Source organism: Megalops cyprinoides, unplaced genomic scaffold (assembly GCF_013368585.1).
Source record: "Megalops cyprinoides isolate fMegCyp1 unplaced genomic scaffold, fMegCyp1.pri scaffold_27_arrow_ctg1, whole genome shotgun sequence".
Classification (NCBI taxonomy): domain Eukaryota; kingdom Metazoa; phylum Chordata; class Actinopteri; order Elopiformes; family Megalopidae; genus Megalops; species Megalops cyprinoides.
In genome coordinates this window covers 496,020-520,450 of record NW_023494723.1, presented here as the reverse complement: position 1 = coordinate 520,450, position 24,431 = coordinate 496,020, and the positions used below count along the sequence as shown (strand labels likewise).

The 24,431-nt window shown below is 42.6% G+C and overlaps 2 protein-coding genes across 4 annotated transcripts; one reads left to right on the top strand and one right to left on the bottom strand.

Annotated features, from left to right (window-relative positions):
- The first annotated feature begins 268 nt into the window (after nucleotides 1-268).
- ttc38 (tetratricopeptide repeat domain 38) lies at nucleotides 269-12,541 on the top strand. 3 transcript variants are annotated; one of them, XM_036520585.1, is made up of 14 exons: nucleotides 269-482; nucleotides 1,037-1,114; nucleotides 1,292-1,373; nucleotides 1,733-1,904; nucleotides 2,729-2,902; nucleotides 3,301-3,376; nucleotides 3,596-3,715; nucleotides 4,496-4,555; nucleotides 4,775-4,813; nucleotides 5,168-5,249; nucleotides 6,950-7,115; nucleotides 7,613-7,695; nucleotides 10,213-10,286; nucleotides 11,682-11,758. In XM_036520585.1, exons 1-13 carry the CDS (start codon nucleotides 453-455, stop codon nucleotides 10,260-10,262), a joined length of 1,212 nt encoding a protein of 403 aa, XP_036376478.1. In that variant the 5' UTR covers nucleotides 269-452; the 3' UTR covers nucleotides 10,263-10,286; nucleotides 11,682-11,758. The 3 variants fall into 3 exon arrangements, with proteins under 3 accessions (XP_036376478.1, XP_036376475.1, XP_036376477.1); XM_036520582.1 differs by having other exon boundaries at nucleotides 271-482; nucleotides 7,613-7,772; nucleotides 11,682-12,541; XM_036520584.1 differs by lacking the exons at nucleotides 4,496-4,555; nucleotides 4,775-4,813 and having other exon boundaries at nucleotides 271-482; nucleotides 7,613-7,772; nucleotides 11,682-12,541.
- A 1,737-nt stretch (nucleotides 12,542-14,278) lies between these two features.
- Nucleotides 14,279-22,917, bottom strand: tspan33b (tetraspanin 33b). The gene is made up of 8 exons (XM_036520580.1): nucleotides 22,671-22,917; nucleotides 18,042-18,099; nucleotides 17,322-17,449; nucleotides 16,762-16,836; nucleotides 16,553-16,648; nucleotides 16,219-16,347; nucleotides 15,541-15,702; nucleotides 14,279-14,355 (listed from the first exon to the last, which is right to left on the bottom strand). The coding sequence occupies exons 1-8, from the start codon at nucleotides 22,764-22,766 to the stop codon at nucleotides 14,287-14,289; spliced, it is 813 nt and encodes a 270-aa protein (XP_036376473.1). The 5' UTR covers nucleotides 22,767-22,917; the 3' UTR covers nucleotides 14,279-14,286.
- Between the last annotated feature and the right edge of the window lie 1,514 nt (nucleotides 22,918-24,431).

Below are 24,431 nucleotides of genomic sequence, written 5' to 3'. Positions count from 1 at the left end.
GTACTGGTAGAGGAGTCGGTTTTTTTCCCTCTTCGCCGGGTTAGTGTTTTCTGTTGGCAGGCAAGTGTCTTCCATGACGCACTGCGAAAAGCAATCGTCGATAAATCTCTCAAGTTGCTCCACGATGAGATTTGTGTATTTGTAATCCGGTTGGAGAATAACTAATTAGATGGAGAATTAGGTGGATAAACTATATTTTTAATGGACGAAGTCTAACAGGCGCGCACTGCCAAGTTTGAATCTCCCTCCTTAGCTGTCGAATTCTCAGAGCTCACGCATGCCGTAAACTCTCATCGTCGTGTGTGGATTCTAATATGGCAAGACAAGAAATCCATTCCACTCTTTCCCCCCAGCCGTGGTTTTCCGCTGCTAGGAACATCCGCAACAGGCGGAGCCAAGCAGCTTTCCAACTGTAAAAAAGGTTGCATTTTCTAAAACGAGTTGGTCAAAAGATGATTTCTGCAAGTTTCAGGGACTGCAAGGTAAGAAGCTATGCATTAACTGAAAACAAAACGTGTGACGTGCGACTTCCATGGCAATAATAACATACCGGAATGACCGAAACCGTAAGATCTAAATAATATTACGCGTTGCAATTTTTTTCTTCGAGGTCCTCTGTTATGACATGCATAAGCTGTGTAATATTGACTTTTCCTTGATAATTTCTGGTATCAGGCGAACGCTGCGTTTACTTAAATTGAAATGTTTGATACGTCTCACGTTGACAGCTGAATTTTACAATCAAGGTTGACCCTGTTTCAAAAACCAGTACAATGGGATGGTGCACAGTTTCACCTTGTAAGTGACGACATCTCGATATGGCAAGCTGTAATTTCGCACTACCCTGGTATTCTCGGTTTAACAAGTGCAATCTTTTAAGAGTAAACGTTTGCATTTTTTAATTTTTTTTTTTTTTAATGTTTTCTATGTTTATGCATGTTTTCTAAAATTCAGGCAACAGCAGTTTTGCTCTTTTACTGTTCCTGTTCCACTTTCATGAAGAAGTTAACTCTGAGTTCACTGTCCGGTCAAACAGGCATGGCAAAAAGAGGGCCTCCCTCTCTCCACAACCAGCAATGAGGCGTGTAAACTCTACGACGCCATACTCACTCAGGTATACCACGCCTTTCCCGTTTTTCACAAAAGATGACAGAAACTGAGAAATTCATGTTTTTTTTATTTTTGAAAATTAATTTTAAGTAACTTAAGTAGGCATATGAGAAGCTGAAGCTGCAGTTTTCTCCAGTTCTTTATGTTATTAACTGTAATGGTTTGCATGGCTGTCACTCAGTACGTCACCTGGCGTAACGATCAGTCCCTCGGGGGAATAGAGGGATGCATCGCAGCCGTGCAGGCAGCTGACCCAAATTTTGGTAAGTGACGAGGACAATGTGTAGGTATCACCCCTCCCCTCCCCCTCAAGGAAGGACGAAGGGATCAAGTCGGCCGGAACCACATTTGCTCCTTTAGAGACATAAACATAGTTCACAAAAACTACCAGTGTTTTTCATGTCCTCGCTAATAGAACAGTGCCGCATGGTAACAGATAGTTCACCCCTAAATTCTGCCCTGCAACTCATATCAGAAGTGCACAGTTATAAATATGAAAGGTGTGCTGCATGCTGAGTGACAGAGATGTTTTAGAGCATCTATAACAGGGGTTATCTACTGTGAGTGAAGTGAACCGCAATTAATGTCTTTGTGTCACATGACCTCTGCCCCGGCCCCACAGTGATGGGTCATGTGATCAGTACGGGGCTGGAGCTTGTTGGGACGGGGAGCTCGGTGCTGCTGAATGAGTGTCTGGCGAGCGCTGTGCAGAGGACAGTGGAGCTGGCGAAGGCCCAAGACATCACGCCCAGAGAGAGGCTGCATGTCTGTGCCATGGAGCAGTTCTCCAAAGGGTGAGGCTTCTACCCACAGGGAGGGCTAGAGCCACCATGAAAAGGAATGTTAGTGCCGTTGCTAACGGTGGTCTCATAGGTTGGGCATCTGTGGTCCAGTATTCTTTCTAAATGAACGAATCCCATTGGAACTGTTGAAATTTCCCACAGGAAAACATTGTGAAAAATTTGGATGAACAGTTCTTCAAGCATTGTACTGTAACATTTTGTTGAAGGCTTATACTGGTGTTATTGGTGAAAACCTTTCTTTGATGTCTCATAAAAATATTAGATATATTACAAAAATGACACCAGTGTTGAAAGTGTTCTGATAACCTGGTTTACAGATTGCAATTATAAATGGAAATGCAGATATGATTAGAGAGGCACAATAATTGCACATACAGCATTGTCTGAATTTAATCTGTGGGTCCTAGAACAAGGAGGAAGATCCCACTCTGTTCCCACACACAGCCCCTCTGTGTTTACCCAACAGCTCAGACTTACTCAAACAATTATTATGTATCACTTTGTCATGGTGATGTGTTTTCCAGTGCAACAGTAACCTCTTCAGAGAATATTATACAAAAGGCTCTACTGTAGAAACCAAGAAAATGAACCATTTCTTTTAAAAACAAAGGTGACAAAACCTTTGGAGTAAAATAATCAACGTCCAGGGATTGACAGCAATGAACAAATTGGTCTCTGAATTTATTTGCATCATTATATTGCCACAGTACTGTTCGCCAGAACTAGCATGTTTAGGTGTGTGTGTGATGGCATTCTCTGACAGTGCTGCCTGGAGAGGACATCCACTGTTTAAAAGTAAGGTGTGTTTGTCTCAGGTGCCTCCCCAAAGCGTGTGACCTGTGGGACGAGATTCTGCTGGAACACCCCACGGACATGCTGGCCCTGAAGTTCGCCCATGATGGCTTCTTCTACCTGGGCTACCAGACACAGATGAGGGACTCGGTGGCCAGAGTCTTGCCCCACTGGAAGCCCCATATGCCCCTCTATAGGTCTGAGCTGTAGGGATCCACTGGGAATGCCTCTGTCACCAAAGAGACTGTCCTTCTGTATTGTTAGAACTCAGATTCCTTATGTTAAGTTTGACCCTTGCAAAAACTCAGAATCCTTACATGAACTTTTACCCTTACATGAGCTTTGAATATTTCATTTTCCAATAAAGTTTCTTATCTAGCAAGGTCCATTGCAGAAATGCAGTTGTATAATTTGTGAATCTGAAATCATTGTTTTCTTTCCCACTTGCATTTCCAGTAGGATTCCAGCTTCTTTTTTTCAGGCTTGCACAGGAATGTGACTGTGGAGAATGGGTTTTCTGGTTATGTGCTGTGCTGGATGTTTCCAAGTCCTCTTGGTGCTGTGAATACAATTGTTTTTTTTCCTGTGTGTTCAGTTACCTGAAAGGAATATACTCTTTTGGACTGCTGGAGACCCATTTTTATGACCAAGCAGAAAAAATAGCCAAGGAGGTATGTTTTTCACTCAGTGAAAGCTTTACTTCACTAAAGCTTTGCATTAGTTTCAGAACTGAACATTTGCATGATGCCCTCTAGAGTTAACACTGGAACACATCCTTAATTGGAAATAATCTGAGTTTCTTGTTTGGCTATTATTAGCTCAGCTGGGTCAAACAGTGTGAAACCACCTGAATTTAGGTGTGCTGAAGTGATTGCATGCTGTGACCCCAGGGTCTGGCTCTCACCCCTGATGACGCCTGGAGTGTCCACTCGGTGGCACATGTCCATGAGATGAGGGCCGAGGTGGACAAGGGCCTGAAGTTCATGGAGACTACAGAGAAGGACTGGGAGGTCAGTACTGTGGTCAGGAGCTGCTTGCTGAAGCAGAATGACGTTTTGATATGAAGGATTTTATACATCCAGGTATTTATGCACTATACTGAGGAGGTGGGCCCTGTATACAGTATATATGTCTAACTGTCATGACATGCTACTACATGTGATAAGTCTACTTATAACTGTTAACTGTTAACTACTTATAAACTCTTTTTATGTCCTCCATTCAATTGCATAGTATGCAGCTGGTTCCTTTTACACCACACTGACTTAATGCCTTTGTGCGCATACTGGTTTAATGCATAGTGCAACAGTTCTGACCATTTGCAGCTATCAGGAGTCACCTGTACATATAGTGACTTTGAAACACTTTACAGAAATTTGCTTTATGCTTAATGTGCAAATAAGATGGTTTTATCACACTGTGGTTGCAGTCTTTCTTGTTGTCCTGCAAATTTTTCAGTCCACACAGCTGTAGTCTGTTACATCAGCGTTTCCCAACCCTCTCCTTGAGGACCCCTTGTCCTGCATGTTTGAGATCTCTCTCTGCTCCAACACAGCTGATTCAAATGATCAGTTTGTTATTAAGCAGCTTCAGGAGTTCATAACGAGTTGATCATTTGAATCAGCTGTGTTGGAGCAGGGAGAGATATAAAACACAGTGGAGAGATTGCATATTATGAAATGCATTGTATGTGTGTGGTCACGACTGAGAGGATTTTGTTCTTTGAAGTACACTTGAGCATGTGGAATCACAGGGATTACAATGTGCTCAGGCTGTGTTTGTCTTTTTAGGGTTGTGACATGCTTGCCTGCCATAACTACTGGCACTGGGCACTGTATTTCATAGAAAAGGTAATACTGATGTGAGCTGCCTAGGCCAAGAGCAGTGTGACTGTAATGAATTTAGATACAGCTGTCAGATTTCATTATTGATATTGTTTTTGTTTCTGTGGAAACGATGCCCAAAAGAATTTTAAAATGGTGTCGGGTGTCTCCATCTTTTGCTGTGGCTTGTCTGTATGCTGCAGTTCGTTGAAGTGTTCAGTGAGCAGCTTGGTGTGTTTTCCACAGGGGGACTATGAAGCAGCACTTAAAATCTATGACAGCCAGGTGAGTGCTCTGAAGCTGGAGGAGAGCGGCGGGAGAGTACAGTGGTGTTTCACTGTGCTGAGAGTACAGCGTACCGCAATTTCACTCACATAGAAATGCGCTCAAGGGATCAAAGTCAAAGCAGTACCTTGCATTCCTCTCCTAGACAGTATATTTGTGTATGCTTGTGCTGTTACTGTCTGGCACAAATGGAGCCTGGTTATGCAGTTCACTGTGGAGTGAATTCACAGGGGAGTGTATTCCAGCATCCTCAGGAAGCTGGAGGGTATTTCAGTATGGATTTCTGTGGTAGAGAGGGTGGAGTTTGTAATATACACAGGTGACACTCTTGGTAGACACGCCTGTGTTCTGTAGGTGTCACGTCGCTGTGTGTCCTCGGGGGCCATGCTGGACACAGTGGATGCCTGCTCCATGCTTTACAGGCTGCAGATGGAGGGTGAGTGATTGAGGCTGACCCAGCCTGAGCGAGGCTGTCCCACACATGAGACATAAATTTTTTATGTCATTCTGATGACTTTGTGTATCATTTTACTTTTACAGTAATCATCATTGTAATTACAATTGATTGCTCTACTCAATTGCTCTGCTCTCAATTGCTCTAGCCTGGACGAGTTCGCGCTATGTTGGTGGAGTGGTCTCTGTGCTATTACATTCAATAGGATAAAAATAAAAATTGGGGCTATTTACCTAGCTCTTAAATAAGATGGGTCTGATCTGCTCCTAAAGCTGAATCCTTTGTTGCCATTCGGGGACAGAGAGGGAATTTTCCACTTTTTTCCGTCGAAGCATTGAAAATGAAATCTGCAGGGATTACAGGAGCTATTACTGAGTGGGTTCAAAGTTGGTTGTGTAGTAGAAAGCAGACTGTAACTGTGGGAGGAACTGTATCAGAGCAGTGGCCTGTACGAAGTGGAGTCCCGCAGGGATTGGTGTTGGGGCCTTTGCTATTCTTTATACACATAAATGGTCTTGATGCAGAGGTTATTAGTAAAATAGTAAAATTTGCAGATGATACAAAACTAGGGGGCCTAGCCAACAGTGTAAATCAGCTAAGGTAATACAGGAAGACCTAAACAGCATCCAAAAGTGGGCAGATACCTGGCAGATGACATTCAATTTAGATAAATGTAAAGTCTTGCATGTGGAAAATAAGAACCTTAAACAAGACTACTTCATGGGGGGGAGGGGGGGGGACGAGAATGTGCTCAAGTTGAAAAAGACTTGGGAGTAATAGTTGACCCAAGCTTAACAGGATCTAGGCAGTGTGCTGTATCATTAAAAAAGGCCAAAAGGATGCTGGGATATATAGCCAAAAGTATTGAGTATAAATCTAAAGAGGTTATATTGAAAATACACAATGCCTTAGTCAGACCTCACTTGGAATACTGTGTGCAATTCTGGGTACCGCACTATAAGAAAGATATTGAGGTTCTTGAAAAAGTTCAAAGAAGGGCAACTAAATTAGTTCCTGGCATGAAATATAAAAGCTATGAGGAAAGACTCAAGTTACTTAACCTATTTAGACTTAGCGAGAGGAGGCTTAGGGGTGATTTAATTCAATTCAATTCAATTCAATTCATTTTTATTTGTATAGCGCTTTTTACAACACAAGTTGTCACAAAGCAGCTTTACATTGTTCCCAGGCCTGAGACCCCCTGAGAGCAAGCCTAAGGCAACAGTGGCAAGGTTTGAGGTGGCAAGGTTTGAGGTTTTTGAATTTATAAAAGGACTTAATAAGGTTAACTACAATATATTTTTTAGGGTGAGTTCAGTCTGTCGAACAAGAGGACATAAATGGAAACTAGTTAAGAGTAAGTTCCGCACTGATATAAGGAAATATTATTTTACACAAAGAGTTATCAACACATGGAATAGGTTGCCAGGTCATGTAGTTGAGGCAGAGACCCTTGCTGTGTTCAAGTCTAGACTTGATGCAGTTTTGGGTACTCTTTAATTGAAATGGCGAGCTTAGTTGGGCCGAATGGCCTGTTCTCATCATAATATCTTATGTTCTTACAATGTTTGTTTGGGTGTCTGTGTGCATGTGTGTGTGTGGTCATGAATGCATGTGTATGTATGTGTGTATGCACGTGTGTATGTATATGTATATATGCGTGTGTGCGTGTGTGTGGGTAGGTGTCAGTGTAAAAAATCGCTGGAGGGAGCTGCAGCAGGTCACGCAGCCCCACACAGAGGACCATGTCCTGCTCTTCAATGACCTGCACTTCCTCATGACCTCGCTGGGGGCTGAGGACCAGGCCAGCACACAGCGCCTCCTGGAGTCCCTGCGAGAGCTGGTGGAGTGAGCGCTGCATCACACCCCCCCCCCCCCCCACCCCCCTCTGTGTTTGCATATACAGCACATGGCTATAATGTGTCTGACACATAGACCCAAAACACCTTCTGCTGCACCATGTGCATGTTCTGTGTCTACATGATCTTTATATAACGCTAAAAGGTCCTATTTGAATAACATCTGGATTCTGCTGCTGTCTGGGAAGAAAAAGCTCCCAGGTAGAGGAACATCAGGGCTTTAAATCCTTGGGCCAGAAGATGTTTCCCATAAATGGATTAGTATTAGCATGTTTAGCATTAGTGTTTTGCTTGCATCCCCCAAGTCCTCTTAAAAAGAAGCCTGTTTTTTTTTTTTTTTGCAATTTAGTTGCAAGTATTTGGTTCTAGCCCTGCTCTGTATTTCAGGGGGAATCAGGAGGAATGCTGCACTGTTGATGGGTAACAGACGGAAGTGTCCTTTTGGCTTCATGTATGTCAGCCCCGTCCCCTCCCTCTGCCCCCCAGGGCCCCTGGGGAGAACCACCAGCACCAGCTTGCGCGGGCCGTAGGGCTTCCCATGTGCCAAGCCCTGCTGGAGTACGATCAAGGTAATTTCGCCAAGGCCGTGGAGCTGCTGCAGCCCATCCGCTACCGCTTCAGGGAGATAGGGGGCAGTGATGCACAGGTGAGCATCGAAATCAATTTCTTCTGTGGTCAAATGTACCACAGTTATTTTCTGTGGTCAAATGTACCACAGTTATTTTTAAGCAATCCCTTAAAACTGGAGAAATACCAGATGACTGGAAACATGGCAGTGTAGTACCTATCTACAAGAAAGGAGACCGGACTGAACCAGGAAATTATAGGCCTGTCAGCTTAACTTGTATCGCATGCAAAATACTGGAATCCATCATTAGGGATAATTTGCAATTATCCCTGGAACGAAATGGTGTTCTAAATGATAGCCAACACGGTTTTCGCAGAGGGAGGTCATGCTTAACAAACCTCCTGGACTTCTTTGAGGAAGCTACAGCATGTCTGGACTCAAACCAGGTTTATGATATTATCTATTTGGACTTTCAAAAGGCATTTGACAAAGTTCCGCACGAGAGACTCATATTGAAAATGACATCTGCGGGAATTACAGGAGCCATCACCGAGTGGGTTCGAAGTTGGCTGTCTAATAGAAAGCAGACTGTAACTGTGGGAGGAATTGTATCGGAGCAGGGTCCTGTACGAAGTGGAGTCCCGCAGGGATCGGTGTTGGGGCCTTTGCTATTTCTTATATACATAAATGATCTTGATGCAAAGGTTAGAAGTAAAATAGTAAAATTTGCAGATGACACAAAACTAGGGGGTCTAGCCAACAGTATAGAATCAACTAAAATAATACAGGAAGACCTAAACAGCATCCAAAAGTGGGTAGATACCTGGCAGATGACTTTCAATTTAGATAAATGTAAAATCTTGCATGTAGGAAATAAGAACCTTAAACAAGACTACTTCATGGGTGGAAAAAAACTAGAATGTGCTCAATTTGAAAAGGACTTGGGAGTAATGGTTGACCCAAGCTTAACAGGATCTAGGCAGTGTGCTGTAGCAGTAAAAAAGGCCAACAGGATGCTGGGATATATAGCCAAAACTATTGAGTATAAATCTAAAGAGGTTATATTAAAATTATACAATGCCTTAGTCAGACCGCACCTGGAATACTGTGTGCAGTTCTGGGCTCCGCACTATAAAAAAGATACTGAAGCTTTAGAAAAGGTTCAAAGAAGGGCAACTAAATTAGTTCCTGGCATGAAATATAAATGCTATGAGGAAAGACTCAAGTCACTTAACCTATTTAGATTAAGCGAGAGGAGGCTTAGGGGTGATTTAATTGAGGTATTTAAATTTATAAAAGGAATCAATAAGGTTAACTATAATAGATTCTTTAGGGTGAGTTCAGTCTGTAAAACAAGAGGACATAAATGGAAACTAGTTAAGAGTAAGTTCCGCACTGATATAAGGAAATATTATTTTACACAAAGAGTTATCAATACATGGAATAGGTTGCCAGGTCATGTAGTTGAGGCAGAGACCCTTGCTGTGTTCAAGTCTAGACTTGATGCAGTTTTGGATACTCTTTAATTAAGAAATGGCGAGCTTAGTTGGGCCGAATGGCCTGTTCTCGTCATCATATGTTCTTCTTCTTCTTCTTCTTATGTACAGTATGTCTCGAAATTCATTGTTGTCTTTATGTGTGCTCTTTTCCTCTCTCTTTAGATTGTTATTAGATGAGTAGATGATTGGTGTTGTTTTCACTGACTTCTATGTACTTTATGCAGCACGCTGAGCGACACATTAGCATTTCTAGTGTTAGCATTGGCTATTAGCATTATCATGCAGGGGAGCAGTGTGATGTGGTGGTAAGGAGCACAGCTTGTAACCAAAAGGTTGCTGGTTTGATTTTGTACTGCTGCTGTTCCCTTGGGCAAAGTACTTCATCCACAGTTGCCTCAGTAACTGTCCAGCTGTATAAATGGATAACGTATCAAAAACTTAGTTGGGCCAAATGGCCTGTTCTTGCCATATTATGTTCTTATGTTCTTATGTATAAAATTGTAACCTCGCTCTGTATAAGAGAGTCTGCTAAATGACAGTAATGTGATGCTCTTATGCCATGACATGAATGAAAACATCATGACACATTTCTTACACTCTAATAAAAAAAGCAGGTAGGGAAATAGAGAGCTGGTAGTGGGGGAAGATTACTTAAGAGACTCAGCTGTTGAGTGCCTCAATGAAGCAAGAATGCGTGCCTGTTTTCCTGATTTTCTTGTTCTTTTTGTTGAACTCCTGGTTATCGTCATGCAGAGGGTTGAAAATTCCTGTGTCACTAAGATGTCCAGGATGTTGTTTGAAAAGTAATCTTCCGTCTTCCATCAAGTCGGTTTTCTCTGCCTGCTTTCCAGTCAAAAACTGGTTTTGATTTCAAAAACCACTGCAGACACTGTCCTAGGGCGCAAAGTAGTTATCTTAATTGTGTGATAGGGTCAGGCAGGTCAGGCAGACCAGCGTCAGTATGAAATAATAGCTTTGTGTGCCAGTAAACACTCTGACTGGAGTGTGCTCATTTACAGAGAGATGTCTTCAGTCAGCTGCTTATACACGCTGCCATGAAATCGGATAAGAAGCAGCACCAGAGACTAGCCAGGTCAGTGTGTTCTAGCTCACTCCTCTGAGCCTCTGAGTCACATTGACCCAAGAACAAAATATGAGTCAGTAATGTTACTGAACTTTAAAAATTATGACATTTCATACTGATGAGGAGATGTGGCCTTTTAAATTTGATTGTTATACTTTGCCAAATGTTGAGGAAGAGCTACTAAATTTGGATCCACCTGATTACAGGGGGTGTTTTTTTTTCCTTTGGTGGTGACATCATCATCAGCATACATTTTGCATGACATATGCTGTTTGCCTTTGAGTCGGTATTTCTGTAGTCTGTTAGGGAGCTTCTCATAGAGCAGGGGTGTCCAAACCTCTCCTGGAGGGCCACTTGTCCTGCATGTTTTAGATCTCTCCCTGCTCCAACACAGCTGATTCAAATGATCAACTTGTTATGAACTCCTGAAGCTACTGAATAACAAACTGATCATTTGAATCAACTGTGTTGGAGCAGGGAGAGATCTAAAACATGCAGAACAAGTGGCCCTCCAGGAGAGGTTTGGACACCCCTGTCATAGAGTAACAGATGTTTGTGTTTCACTTGGCATTTATTTTTTTAAAAGTAAGGTTATGTCCTCCTCCCTTAGCAACAAAATGTATAATATTTACATCTCTCCTCTCAGTTTAGCCAATATCGGGGAGCCAATATCGGGGGTTTTAAAAAGACAAGCAGGAAATGGAGATTATAAGCCTTGTACCTCAGTACTCTTTTCAAGACAATAGTGCTCAACAGTTATGTTGTTAAGCAACTGCTGTTTTTTATACATTTAACACATTTTTCTCAGAACTGTCTTTGGAGAGGAAGGGACATATTAATGTTTAAAAACTGACAACACAAAAAATTTGCTTCTTTGGGATTTTTTTTTGATATGGCAGTTTATTAATGGTGCCACATGACAGCAGCAAAATGAATCAGGCTTTAACAGTGGAGCAGGGAGGGTGGCTAAACATTCATCTGTGTGTCTGTCTGGGACGCCGCTGTCTGAATTTCCAGAATGTTTACCAGTGTTTTATATATTAACATTTTGGAGTTTGATTCATTTCAATGGTATACTTTCAGTTTGTGTCACAGGAAAATGTTAATGAAGGCATATAACCTTTTTAGTATATTCTAAACATAACTTTTAGTAACCTAAACATAACTTTTTTTAGTGTATCTTGCCTCACACACATACATGAGTTATTTTCTGTACTGACATGTACATACTGTACACATTTGAGCTATACTCAATACATACATTTGTCATGTTGGGAGTTAGGTTCATGATACTGTTTGTGAGGTTGATTGTGTGTGTGAAGTTGTGTAAGTATGTCTGTGTGTATGTGTGTGTGGTAGTGAAGTTGATTCTGAATGAGGTTTATTGTGTCTGTGTTTCGCTAGATGCCTGCTGGTGGAGCGAGATGCAGCAAGGCCAAACTCGTCCCTCACTGACCGCCTGATCCACAGAGCAAATGCCCTTCACTGTTAGAGAAAGGTTAAAGCACACAGTAACCCAAGGCTGCCAACCAATCGGCAGTCTGTGCATATGAAACAGATGTTATTTTAGCATGTAGACCTGTAAGTCAGAGAAATAATTTTATAAGTCTGGAAGGAAATCAAATTTGTATAATTGCGTATGTTTGCCTGCTGGATTTGTTAAGAATACATTTAGACAGATGTCTGTGTCTTTCTGAAATTCTGTCCAAACAGGTATTGCAGCTAATTTCTTCATGACTTGAAATTGCCCATTTCAGACAGATGATGTATCTGTGCTAAGAAAGTTCAGACGGCCAGCAGTGGGCCCAGAAATCTTAGGCCTCTTCCTATGTCCACCATACAGAAAGTGAGTCCGAGCAGATCCAGTGGCAAAAACAAAGCTGTAAGTTTGACAACCCTGGTGTGGACTGGTGTAATACCCAGGTCACCAGCGGGCATGGAATGGGCAACTTTTCTCTGGAGCCACCAAGAAGCCGAGGTCATGCCCTGAGTGACCCCCAACCAACATTAAACATCTTTTACCCCTTTTCCACCAACGCAAACTATGTGCTAGTTCTGGGCTCGTGCTAGTGCCAGTTTGGAGTTGCTTCAACTTGCAAACTTTCTCAGAACGGGTTTGCTTTTCCACGGGTTAGAGAGCCACCATGGAGCGACGTCATTACGTCACTGTAAACGTCTGTATACGTTGCCGCTTTCCCGCTAGCGCCAAGCTAGCAGTGGTGGCTTGTGAGCTGGAAACAGGGGATGTCCAAACACTACGTTTAAATCTATCATTACTTTCAACCTGTTCCCCTTTATCCTCCTTGATTAACAATAAAACAAATTATTCACAGAACAGTTGACACCAATCGCGTGAATAAAGTAAATGATTATGCTTACGAAACACCGCAGATTGTCTGTAGTTCGTGTGCTGGTGAAAGCTACAGCGTGAGATTAATTAACAAGGATGGCATTTATTGATTTAAATTACATTAAATGCTCATGACACATAACAGCTTTTGTGAGGTCTGTGTTCTAAACGTTATTGTTCATTGCACTCAACCTAACCCAAAAGTTTCTCAGTAATTTAAATCCATTTGACTAAATTTAGCTCCATTCTGTAATTTGAATTTTGTAACACAAGAAAGCTATAATGTGATACACTTAAGAGAAAGCTTTGGGATTAGTTGCCACTTAATTATTCAAATTGCCATCCTTGTTAATTAAACAATCTCATGCTTTAGCTTTCGCAATAGCACGCAAGTTTCAGACAATCTGCGGTGTTTCACGAACGTAATGTTTAGCGAGCGTAGTGTTTCGTTATCTTGCAGCCGCCACTGCAAGCTAGTGCGAACAAAAAACAAGAGAACAGTGCTTTAAAAAACAAACTTGTCCACTACACTTTATACAATGTTAGCCTTTTGTGAAGCCAAATGTTAAGTGACATTGGTAGGTGAGTCAATGGCAATGTTAGAAAGTAGCATGCTAACATTAGCTACTGTAACCAAGGTTACGGTAGCTGGCTAGCTAGCTGTTGGTTAGCTAACATTACCCAAGCAAGTATAGCTACTAATTTCTCACATCAATGATACGAATGTTGAACGTAACATTGATGTGAGAAATTAGTAGCTCGCTAAACAGCTAAGAAATACATAGCTAGCTGGCGAAATGTTTCAAAAATAAAACTCTGGTTTCTTCTTCTTTTTAGCCAGACTAGACGCTACACTACCTCTGTTTTTTTATTTTAAATGGCGGTCACAAAGTTTTAGTTGGACTTATTGGTCACAATAATCCCACCCCCAGCCCCTGACGTAGCGGTTCTTTGTTCTAGACCAGCAAACAGTTAGTGCCGCTCTCGCTCTCGAGAGCTGGTTCTTTGGCTATCGAAACGCAAAGAACTGGTTCAAGATTAGGCACCGGCTCCGAACTGGCCCTCGAAATGCGTTGGTGGAGAAGGGGCATCTGTGACATTCTGCCTTCAAGCGTTGACCTTGGGTTAGTTTCAGCATTTTTCACAGAAGTGAAACATTTTCACAGACACGGGGTGGCAGTATAGCATAGTGGTATGGAGCCTGCTGGGACACTGCTGCTGTGGTACCCTTGGGTAAGGTAGTTAACCCAGAATTGCCTCAGTAAAAATCCAGCTGGGAACATGCAATGGGTAACATGTAAAAAAACTGTAACCTATGTAAGATGCTCTGGATAAGGGCATTTGCTAAACGTCTATAATGTAATGGAACAAAACATCTTTGTGAAGCAGCATTTTATTAACAAATGCATAGCATTAAAAAACTCAGAAAAAAGGTCTTCATATCAACATAAATATACAGTAATGGTTAAATATATATAAACTTCAATAAACATATCCAATTTGAACTCCTCTCTGTGTTTAGTCCAGCAGTATGCATGTACAAAAGATCAAAAACACTGCTAGGAATCCAACACTCCTGTTATTCGTTTCATTACTATGATACCGACAGTGTTTCTGAACTGGTTAAGGTCATCTTAACCGGGTCATGTCCGATGTTCCTCACAACACAGAGCTGATCTCATCCTGAATTTGGGAGATGAGGATCTGAGACAGCACTATACCTGCAATCTGCAGAGGAGGAAGCAGTGAGAACAGCAGTGTTCTGACTCAGAAACATCACCTGTGTCTTCTCAGGGAGTACGCCTCATTGTTCTGAAGATGGGAGTGTCCCAAGTTTCATCCCCCATCCTTTACACACTCCCTGGTGTGAGGATTTAGGATGGGCTACTCTCCCTCAAGAGGTGCGCATCAGTGCTGGCCACCCAGCACTGTACACTCAACCTCACTCACAATCAGCCTCACTCACTCTCGCATACACACGCGATCAACGTCACTCTCACTCTCTCATGCTCTCTCACACACACACAATCAGCCTCACACTTACACACACACAACTTACAATGAGCCTTCCTTACTCTCACACATTCACAATCAGCATCACTCACTCTCTTGCACACACAATCAACCTCCCTCATTCTCACTCTCACAAACATGCACACACATACACAGTCAGCCTCATTCACTCTCACTCTCTCACACACAATCAACCTCACTCGCTCTCACTCTCACACTCACACACACCCACACAGAACCGCACACAGGGGTGTGGACCAGCTTGGAATAGGGATTGTTAACCCATGTCCATGAGAGGTGTTGCATTTAGAAAAGCTGCTGTGCAGCAAGGGTTAGTATCTACTGAGGTGCACAGTGAGTGTTGAAAGAGAGAGCAGGAACCAATGCAACATATTGCCAAGGCTGTTTGAATAATAATCTAATCTGAAGTGACATGTGTGTAATTTATATCCATTCCTCAAGGGCAGCAATCCATGATTTACATATCAAACATTAACTTCCCTCTCATTTGCCATAAAAATGGGTGGAATGGTGTTCTGCAGCAACACGTATATGGAAACAATTAGTTATCATGCCATCCGTGATTGTTAGTGTTTGTTAGCTCTGGGATGTTGTGAGTTATGCCCTGTGGATATGTTCTGTCCTCGAGCCCTGACCCTGGGTGAGTTTCATTTTTCACAGAATTGTCAGGAGTGAATATCAGGTTTTAGAAAGCTGGCTGTGAACTGATATTAGAGGACAAAAACTACAAAGTGTATGTGAGAGTGCTGCCTAGCACTACTTCCTGTTTAAATACTTGTGGCAAGGTGTGGCTGTTAACTACTGCCTGGGGCAGAGAGCTGCTTCTTGTTTCAATAGCTGTAGGATGGTGGGTCAAAGAGCTACTTCCTATGTGGTTACCTGTGGGAGGGCAAGGCCCAGAGCCAGGGCCCCAACCAGCAGCAGGTGGGACTCGATCCAAATGACTGCCTTGTCTGCACACCCCACTGGGTAAATGGACTTGGTGGCCTCCAGGTAATTCTGGGTCTGAACCCCAAATCCACACATTGTGTTAATTACAGCCTGGTGATGTGCAGAGAAGCAGAACAGCATGTCACATATATTTAATCAAGCCAGATATTAGTCTCAGTCCCCCCGCCCCATGTACATGGATTGCATGTCCAATAATTTCATCAGCAATTTAAGGCAGCATCAAACCACTTGATAGGGTCACTGATTCCAAACTGAGTCATACTAAGGCCTGTGATAGTCTTGTGGATATTGTGACCAGTACAATTACAGCCTGTGAACAGTAGGTGGCAGAAATGGTTCACAACAAGGTTATTTTATTCAATCCATAGAAGTATTAAGAACAATTCAATGCAGTTATTGAGAAGAATACATTTTAGATTTGAATATATTGTATTAGTTGTGCCTCCATATGCTTTAGCTGAAAAAAATTATATTTGAAATGTGTACCAGTGCAGTTGGAATATACTACTCTCCTGATTAGTGTATTGAAACTCCACACAGCAGGCGCAGAGTGGGCACTGTGATGAGGTGTAGCCAGGTGCAGTTGTGAGGAGAGAGGCCTCCTACCTCTCCAGGTATAGGAGTACAGCAGGAGTAGGGGACCGCACACCGCTCTGTGCTGGGGTTCTCAAAGCTGCAGTTGAAGTACAGGTTCCAGGACCAGTCTGTGTAGTTGTTCCACCCACAGCACTTGAACTGAGCAGAGGGGAGGGTTAGCTAAGGATGTCCTGTGTCTCTTTCACATGGGTCTGTCCCTGTTAGTGGTGCATTATCTATTGCAGGATGTGCATTTGCACGGTGCATGGGCTTATGTGTTTCATAACTGAAGTGTGTGTATCCGTGCAGAAGTTGTGTGGAAAACTGATGGAATTTGTGGCTAGAGCATGAGTAACTGGCTTACCTCCTTCTGGATGTAGTCCATTAGGTTCTGCAGGTCTAGGTCATCCCTGTAGTGTACAATAGCCTTCTTCATGAACTTCCCCAGGGCATCCCGTGTCTGCATGTCCGCAAAATGGGACAAACGGTCACATCTATGCAAACTGGGGAGGGGGTGGATTTCTGTACATGTGCATGAGACTGTGGGGCAGGGGGGTCTGTTCTAAAGGGTACCTGGTCTGAGTAGAAGAAGCCCAGCACAGCTATGGCCAGCTGGGTGAGGAACACCAGGGTGAGACTGAGGGAGAACTAGAGGGGAGGAAAAAAAAAAAAAGAGAATGAAGACAGAGAAGAGACACAATGAAGAATGGAGAGAAACAACCAATGGATGACAGCAAGAGAGAATAGAGTAGAAAACATTAAGAGCTTCTGTTTGCACCAAGCTCAGAGTATAACACAGTCCACCAGCCTTTGTGATCTTAGTCAGAATATAGAGGTCAAAGGTCATTGCAAGCAGCCATGTTATTATTCCCATGCCTTGGCTCTCTGAATGATGTCGTTCTCCACTGCTCTTGCAATCAGACCCATAGTAAATGGCTTCATTCAGTTTATAGGCCACTATTACTTTTTGATTACCTGTTCAGATCGTTCCGATGAGATAAAAACAGGCCTTTTTATTGTGTAGGATGAAAGGTATGTTAGGGATTTTTTGACAATTGTAAAGGTGAATGGTTATTAAGTTATTAAGGGCTGAAGGTCATTTTATTTCACATTCATTGGAGGTTGGGCCTTACTGTTTTCAGTAGGTGGATGTTCTCGCGCAGCGCTCCGATGCAGCCGCAGAAGGTGATGAAGAACATGACCACTCCGACCACGATGAGGATGACTGCTGGGTCGATCAGGAATGTGTCCCGGACTGTGTCTGTTGAACCATACCAGCTGCAGTCACACCTGGGTCACACATCCCAAATGCTGGCATTGTTTCATAAACCCACTTCTCTGGGGGCTTTGCACCCATGCAATGGCGGAAGCTAACTTTACATTGCATTGCATTAAATTAACTTACATTATCAGATACTCATATCCAGAGTGACTTCCAGCACAAGAGAACAGAAGTGTATCCAGTCAAGTTAAATGAGAAATAGTGTCAGACTAGGCTAACAAAACTCCAACACAAGTAAGTGTGAGCACAACACGATTCAAGCACTACCACCAAATTAATTTGGGCTAATCAGCTAATCTGAAAATAATCTGAAACTAGACAATCTGGAAAACTAAGGGAAGACAAGTACATTATCAATGGTACTAGATCGCAATATCCACAACATGTAACATAACTTGATGTCACTGTTTTTCATGGGAGGAGCCTAATGTTAGTACAGCCACTTCTCTACAATAGCAATGCTAATACCAAGTAATAATTCTAAAGATTCCTTTTCTGGTATCAAGACTTAGAAAGTTCCACTAACAGTGCCATTGATTTGGAAAAGGGAAGGTATTGAGAAGAGTCTTACCTGTAGTTTTCTGGGCTTTAGCATATACTCCTATTGCAATTATCAGCAAGGAGAACACCTGAAATAGGTAGAAGAAGGCTTCAGGAAGGAGATCTGCACTGTGTTGCATTTATTGTGTTTGTGCTCAAACTGAGTAGCACATCCCAAACACGTTAAACATGATAGGCACACTGGATTCACCCTCAGGCTACAGGAAGCATGTGTGTGCTACAGGTAGTTCTGATTAACATGTATAAGATGAATACATGCATTCCCCTCCATGAGCTGTATGTTTGAATCCTGGTTCTCATATCACTGTGATGTTGGGATGCTTTTTGGCAAAGCAGCTCTGTTACCCCTGTAGCCAGGGGCACTCTGCTTCACTGGCTGTCACAGATGTCCCCAGAGGCCCTGCTCTAAGACGTTCAGTAGATCTGCCTGCGGGTGACCGGTTGTGACATTTGCCTCACACCTGGGCACCCAACAGACTCTGTAGTTGTGGTGTGACTCCATTACCCAGAGGGTGTTGCTGACATGGTTAGCTCTGTTACTCAATTTAGACAAATGCAAAGTCTTGCATGTGGGAAATAAGAACCTTAAACAAGACTACTTCATGGATGGAAAAAACTAGAATGTGCTCAATTTGAAAAAGACTTGGGAGTAATAGTTGACCCAAGCTTAACAGGATCTAGGCAGTGTGCTGTAGCAGTAAAAAAGGCCAACAGGATGCTGGGATATATAGCCAAAAGTATTGAGTATAAATCTAAAGAGGTTATATTGAAATTATACAATGCCTTAGTCAGACCTCACTTGGAATACTGTGTGCAGTTCTGGGCACCGCACTATAAAAAAGATATCAAAGTTCTTGAAAAGGTTCAAAGAAGGGCAAGTAAATTAGTTCCTGGCATGAAATATAAAAGCTATGAGGAAAGACTTAAGTTACTTAACCTATTTAGACTAAGCGAGAGGAGGCTTAGGGGTGATTTAATTGAGGTATTTAAATTTATAAAAGGCATCAATAAGGTTAACTATAATAGATTCTTTAGGGTGAGTTCAGTCTGTAAAACAAGAGGACATAAATGGAAACTAGTTAAGAGTAAGTTCCGCACTGATATAAGGAAATATTATTTTACACAAAGAGTTATCAATACATGGAATAGGTTGCCAGGTCATGTAGTTGATGCAGAGACCCTTGCTGTGTTCAAGTCTAGACTTGATGCAGTTTTGGATACTTTTTAATTAAGAAATTGCGAGCTTAGTTGGGCCGAATGGCCTGTTCTCGTCATAATATGTTATGTCCTCTAGCCCTGGATAGGGTTTCTCTGGGTGTCACTGCTGTCCCCTGAGCCATACTCTGAGCCTTTAGAGGACACTGTTAGGTGGCCAGGTGTCAGCGGATATCAGACTCCTCAAAGCCATTGTGCCCTGTTACCCAGAGGGCATTGCAGCCCTCCAGGATCTCCTGTCTTCTTGGTCAGGAGGTCTGACTGCTGTCTTTTCTATTCATAGTGTGTCTATTTTTAGGTATTGCTGAATGAGTTTTGACCAGTGAGTGTACTAGAGTCAGACAGCTCAGTTTTAGAATGGTTTATAAATTATTAAAATCAGTGGATGGTTGATCAACAATAATGATAATCATTTAGGAATAAATCTCATGTTCTCAAAACTATTAACATAATGCTGTTGGTTAACCCTTGGGAAACCTCATAAATCCTGTGCAATATGAAACATAAACTTCAAAACCATAGTAACACCCCTCAAATACTTTTATGTATATTTCACACTGGTGTGATAAATAGAAAACATAATACCTTATTATGGATGATCTTCAAACATTTCAGTTTCAAACTAAGCATAAATATTACTGAAACATCAAGAAAATTTTTTCAAATCTGTTTTCAGACACAGAAAAGACTCAACCCCAAATGAAAAACAAAATCAAATATTTTACCCTCATTTTGTTCCTCTTCAAGATATGCTCAATGGTGTATTGTAATGTGGTGTATATTGAGGACCATTTCATTGTGATTAGTTGTTGAATATCTCTCAGTCTAATTGTATTGTTCCCACTCCCATGTCCACTATTGGAGTCTCTTGTTATACAATGAAGAGACATTGTCTGCCACCAAGTCCATGTTCAAGAATATACAGATCCATATGTTGACACGTGTGGCCACAATTTCTATGCATTATTTAAGCAGTTCACTCTTCTGTGTTCACTTACACACTGTATTGCATAGTGTATACTGCATATGAAAAAATGGATAGCACAACACAGCACTGAGTAATGTTCTCTTACCTATTCTTATTTCTAAATGCCTGAATGATAGGGGACAAGGTGAATGGCTCAAATTGGGCTGTACCCAGTGCCCAGCCTCCCTCAGGCTAAACCCATGACAGGATCAACAAGCATTACACAAATGTCATTGGAGATGTTTCCCTGTCTTCTTGGTCAAGTTCTCCCTCCTTCCCTGCCTCTTCCTCCTCCCCTACTTCTCTATTTAGTTTCATTGTTCTTCAGTAATGAAGAGTTCAGCAGTGACCTCTTTCATTCATAAAGGAGCTCTGACAGATAATTGAAGTTTATCTGAGGCTGTACAGGTTGTGTGATAGGTTGGTATTTGCAATCATGTATTTTCTATACAAACACAGCAGATTTCATATGGAAGAGTGCTGTAAGTTAGAGTTGCATTCGAACTGTTTTGCAAAAGTGTGAACTGGAATTGAGTTTATACAAATAAAATGTGCTTGGAATTTTGAGGAGCGGTTTAGGTTTTTGATACATGAGCTACAGATTTTGATTTTTGCATGTATACTTGTAGGCACAGTGTATAAAAAAATAGAGAAACTGTAACAGAAAACATCTATGAAATCTAGGATTCCAGATCCCAGAGGTATCCAGGACATGGTAGAAGGGGGAAAGTAAACCCTCAATAGCATCTAACATGGCTATTTGAGGAATGTTTTAGGTGGGGTTTTGGAAGTGTCCACACTGGTAGGGCCAGAATCCCATGGGTTCAGGTTTGGGTCATTGTTATGGGACCACAGGAGAGGAAACCCTGATACCCCACATACAGGTACTTACAAAAAAAAGCATTAGATTCATTAGAACATTCCTCTCATCATCATCGTCGAGTAGGACTATCCTCCTGTCCTCCTATGGCTCTTCAGGTGGGCTTGATGCAGTGTGGGCAGGGGTAGGAGGAGGAGTTCAAGGATATGGTTTGGGCCTTTTTTGCAGATCTCTCCTTTCTGAGTCTGCGCTTGTGTTTAGCAGTATGGTGGAGGTCACTGTTGTACAGCACAGCACACTTACGGACAAGCATTCTCCAGGCCTCCCTGTTGTTTGCTGTTTGCTCCCAGGTGTTAAGGTCGAGAACATTCCTCTAGTCTACACAATAGATGTAGGTTGTAGGCAGGACTGAACACGACTTGAAAGATGTCTTTAGATATAAAGGGTGAATCACTGGTATTGGTGTAAGTAAGAGGTCAGGGATGGCTAGAGTAGGATCTGAAGATCAAATCTCCAGAAGTCCATTTCGATATGATTATAAACAGAGTGGGTGATTTCAGCAGGGAAACATGACGCTGTTTTGTGTGTGTGTGTGTGTGTGTGTGTGTGTGTGTGTGCTGGGAGTAGGGGATGTGTTTCAGTGATGTTTGTCTGCTTTGAAAGAGAGAATGGCTGCCTCTCCCAGTCGAATGTGAGCTTTAAAAGGCCAGCATCATTGAGTGAGGAACAAAGGGCAGGCAGATTATCCTCTTCCCTACAGTCCAGTGGCTCAGATCAACAGAGTGGAGCCACACTCCACCGATCCCCTGTCACACCTGGTGCAATGTAATCACATCTGCACAATCATTCTGTGCAGTCATTCAGTCCAACATCACCACGTCTGTGCAGTCATTTAGCCTGAAGTTACTGCATCTACACAATAATTCAGCCCAACATCATTGCCTCTCGGCATTCATTCAACCTGACATCACTGCTACTGCGCAGTCATTCAGCCCGACACTATTGTGCCTGCGAAGTCATCCAGCCCATCATTATTGTGTCTGTGCAGTCACTCAGTCCAGCATCACTATGTCTGTGCGATTATGTTGAACTGGGATACTGCGCAGACTGCCACGTTTAGGGGCTGTTTACATGGCCTGTCCACAGCCACTTTCAAAATAACACCTGATGCATTGTTCTGCGTTGTGTCATGCTTGAATAAAGAATCCCATTATCTCTCTACTCTCCACAACAGATTAGATTACATTACAGTTGGACAGCAAATTCATTTTACGCTTCCCTTGCAGGTTCTAATTTCTACAAATGATTGCAGTTTTCTTTAAGGGGAATGATTGAATTCAGACATACAATTCAACCACAGGAACAGGAAGTGGCATAGTTATTAATTCTAAATTAAAACATGAATATTAAAGCAGTATTTTGAAACATTGAGGGAACCGTGGGAAGTCTCAGAATTATAAATCAAGGAATTACATTTCCTAATGTTTAATTCATGTACAGTTTTGCTAGGGTAAATGATGCTCTTAGTTTGGAGTACACTGCATGCCTCAAAATTTCATTTGGTAAACATGTATTTGTTGGAATGCAGGTGTGTGAGGCACAGTGCTGTGTGTGAACATTTCAGGCGTGCCACTTACCCAAAATAGGAAACTGAAGAAGAAGAGGAAGTACCTGATCCAGGGGTTGATGAAGGAGAAGGTCTCAGCACGGTCCAGGTTTAAAGCCCTATCCATTGCTGCAGGAGGAGATAGTACCCTTAAGCACAGAAAATCAGGCGAGAAAACCAGGCCAAAGGCAAATCCCCAAGGTGCATATGCTCAGCCATGCAAAAGAAAAGAGCAGGCGTGCCGGGACTGAGGCCGCTGCCTAAAATGGGGTCCTACAGCTGTGCCACTCCCCCACGGTCCCAGTCACCACCAGAACAGTCCTGCAAGCTCGGGATGAGGGAGGGGGAGGGGGCTGGGGTTACACAAAAATATCTCTGCTCTCAGCAGCATAGAATGAACCGGCCGCTTTGCCATATTGTTAGCCATGTCACTGAGGGGACCCAGGGCTTCAGGGACTGGGGCATGGGATGAAATGGGGAACTCACGTGGAACATATCTAACTTCTCTTCATCAATAAGAGCCAAAAGATGCCTTGTGTTACATTAAAATTTTCTTTTCAATGATGAATTTCCAGGAGTCTCTCGACAGCTTTTTCCCAGGAGCAGGGAGCAATTTTTCAGTTTCAAATTTCCCAATGGGTAATTCAGGTGGTCTAAATGCCCCTTCCCTGCTGATTCTCACACACATTTACACACATTTTGGGAGGGGTAATCGTATCGGAGGCCCCTGCGAATATTAAATGGAGACCGCAGATGAAGGAGTGTTCCCATACATCCAGTGCCAGCCAGCTGCACTGCTGCCAGTATGGACCCTGCTGCCCCCGACTGTCCTGTTAATGTCTACATCCATCTGCAGGCCGACAACCAGAGATGATACTCAGAGTTATTGCCACAGGTCATGCCAGCTTATTTATGCCCCTGTTTACATGTGTTGAGTAATGAATTTCACTCTCATTATGTCTGGACCTCAGAGAGGCTTTGTAGTTCAGAGATCACAAGACTGCCTCTGTGGCTCCAGGCACTGCCCAGAGACCGAACGGTAATGAAATAGGGAAAAACCAAGAAGATACTGCAGCTACTCTGGCTGTGTTATAAACCTGCCCCCTCCTGACGGAAGTGTTTTCCACATGGACAGAGAGGGAGGTTTCCCAGGGAACAGCTCCTGGTCTAAAGTGAAGTTCTAAGGACCCCAGATGTAATCACAACAAAACATGTCTTTTGGTGATGCCATCCACAAAAGTTTAAAGTAGCCAAGTAGAAAGAAGATTTTGTGCCACAGCTTAGACAGTGTTATGCTGTACATGTCCAATTTTCCTAAAAGGACCTTGTGGTGCCGCAGGCTACAACTTCATTTGTATCGTGAATTACAGCACTTTTCAAAAAAAAATTACAACAAAACAGAAAATTACAACATAAATTACAACACCTATCAAAAGAAAAAAAAAACGTAAGTATAAATGTAAGTAACCTCTGACACAATGGCTTCTACCAGTACTTCTGTCTCTTCTATTCTCAACTCTCCTCCCTCTTGCTGTCTCCCCTGCATTGTATGTAATATGTATAGTTACTCCTTCTCTGCCGGTAGTACTAACTTTACCTGTGCAAAATGTGAGCTTAATACTAGGTTGATGGAGAAGATAGCAGAGTTAGAGGCACACATCCGCACCTTATACAAGATCAAAGCTAGTGAGGAGTTTGTTGAGTATTTTTTGGTACCGGATGCGTCAGGTAGCCTTTCCCCTAGCTCAGTCCCGGCAGAGCCTTCGCAGCAAGGTGAGTGGGTTATGGTTCA

What these genes read in the sequence shown, in the direction of transcription:
- ttc38 (XM_036520582.1), top strand. Translation starts at nt 453, where the DNA reads ATGATTTCTGCAAGTTTCAGGGACTGCAAG. An exon ending in ATGGAGCAGTTCTCCAAAGG is followed by an intron (nt 1,905 to 2,728) that starts GTGAGGCTTCTA and finishes TGTTTGTCTCAG; the next exon opens with GTGCCTCCCCAAAGCGTGTG. An exon ending in CTACAGAGAAGGACTGGGAG is followed by an intron (nt 3,716 to 4,495) that starts GTCAGTACTGTG and finishes TTGTCTTTTTAG; the next exon opens with GGTTGTGACATGCTTGCCTG.
- tspan33b (XM_036520580.1), bottom strand. Translation starts at nt 22,766, where the DNA reads ATGGATAGGGCTTTAAACCTGGACCGTGCTGAGACCTTCTCCTTCATC. An exon ending in TAAAGCCCAGAAAACTACAG is followed by an intron (nt 17,450 to 18,041) that starts GTAAGACTCTTC and finishes ATGGTTCAACAG; the next exon opens with ACACAGTCCGGGACACATTC. An exon ending in TGGGCCTTGCCCTCCCACAG is followed by an intron (nt 14,356 to 15,540) that starts GTAACCACATAG and finishes CCTCCTCTGCAG; the next exon opens with ATTGCAGGTATAGTGCTGTC.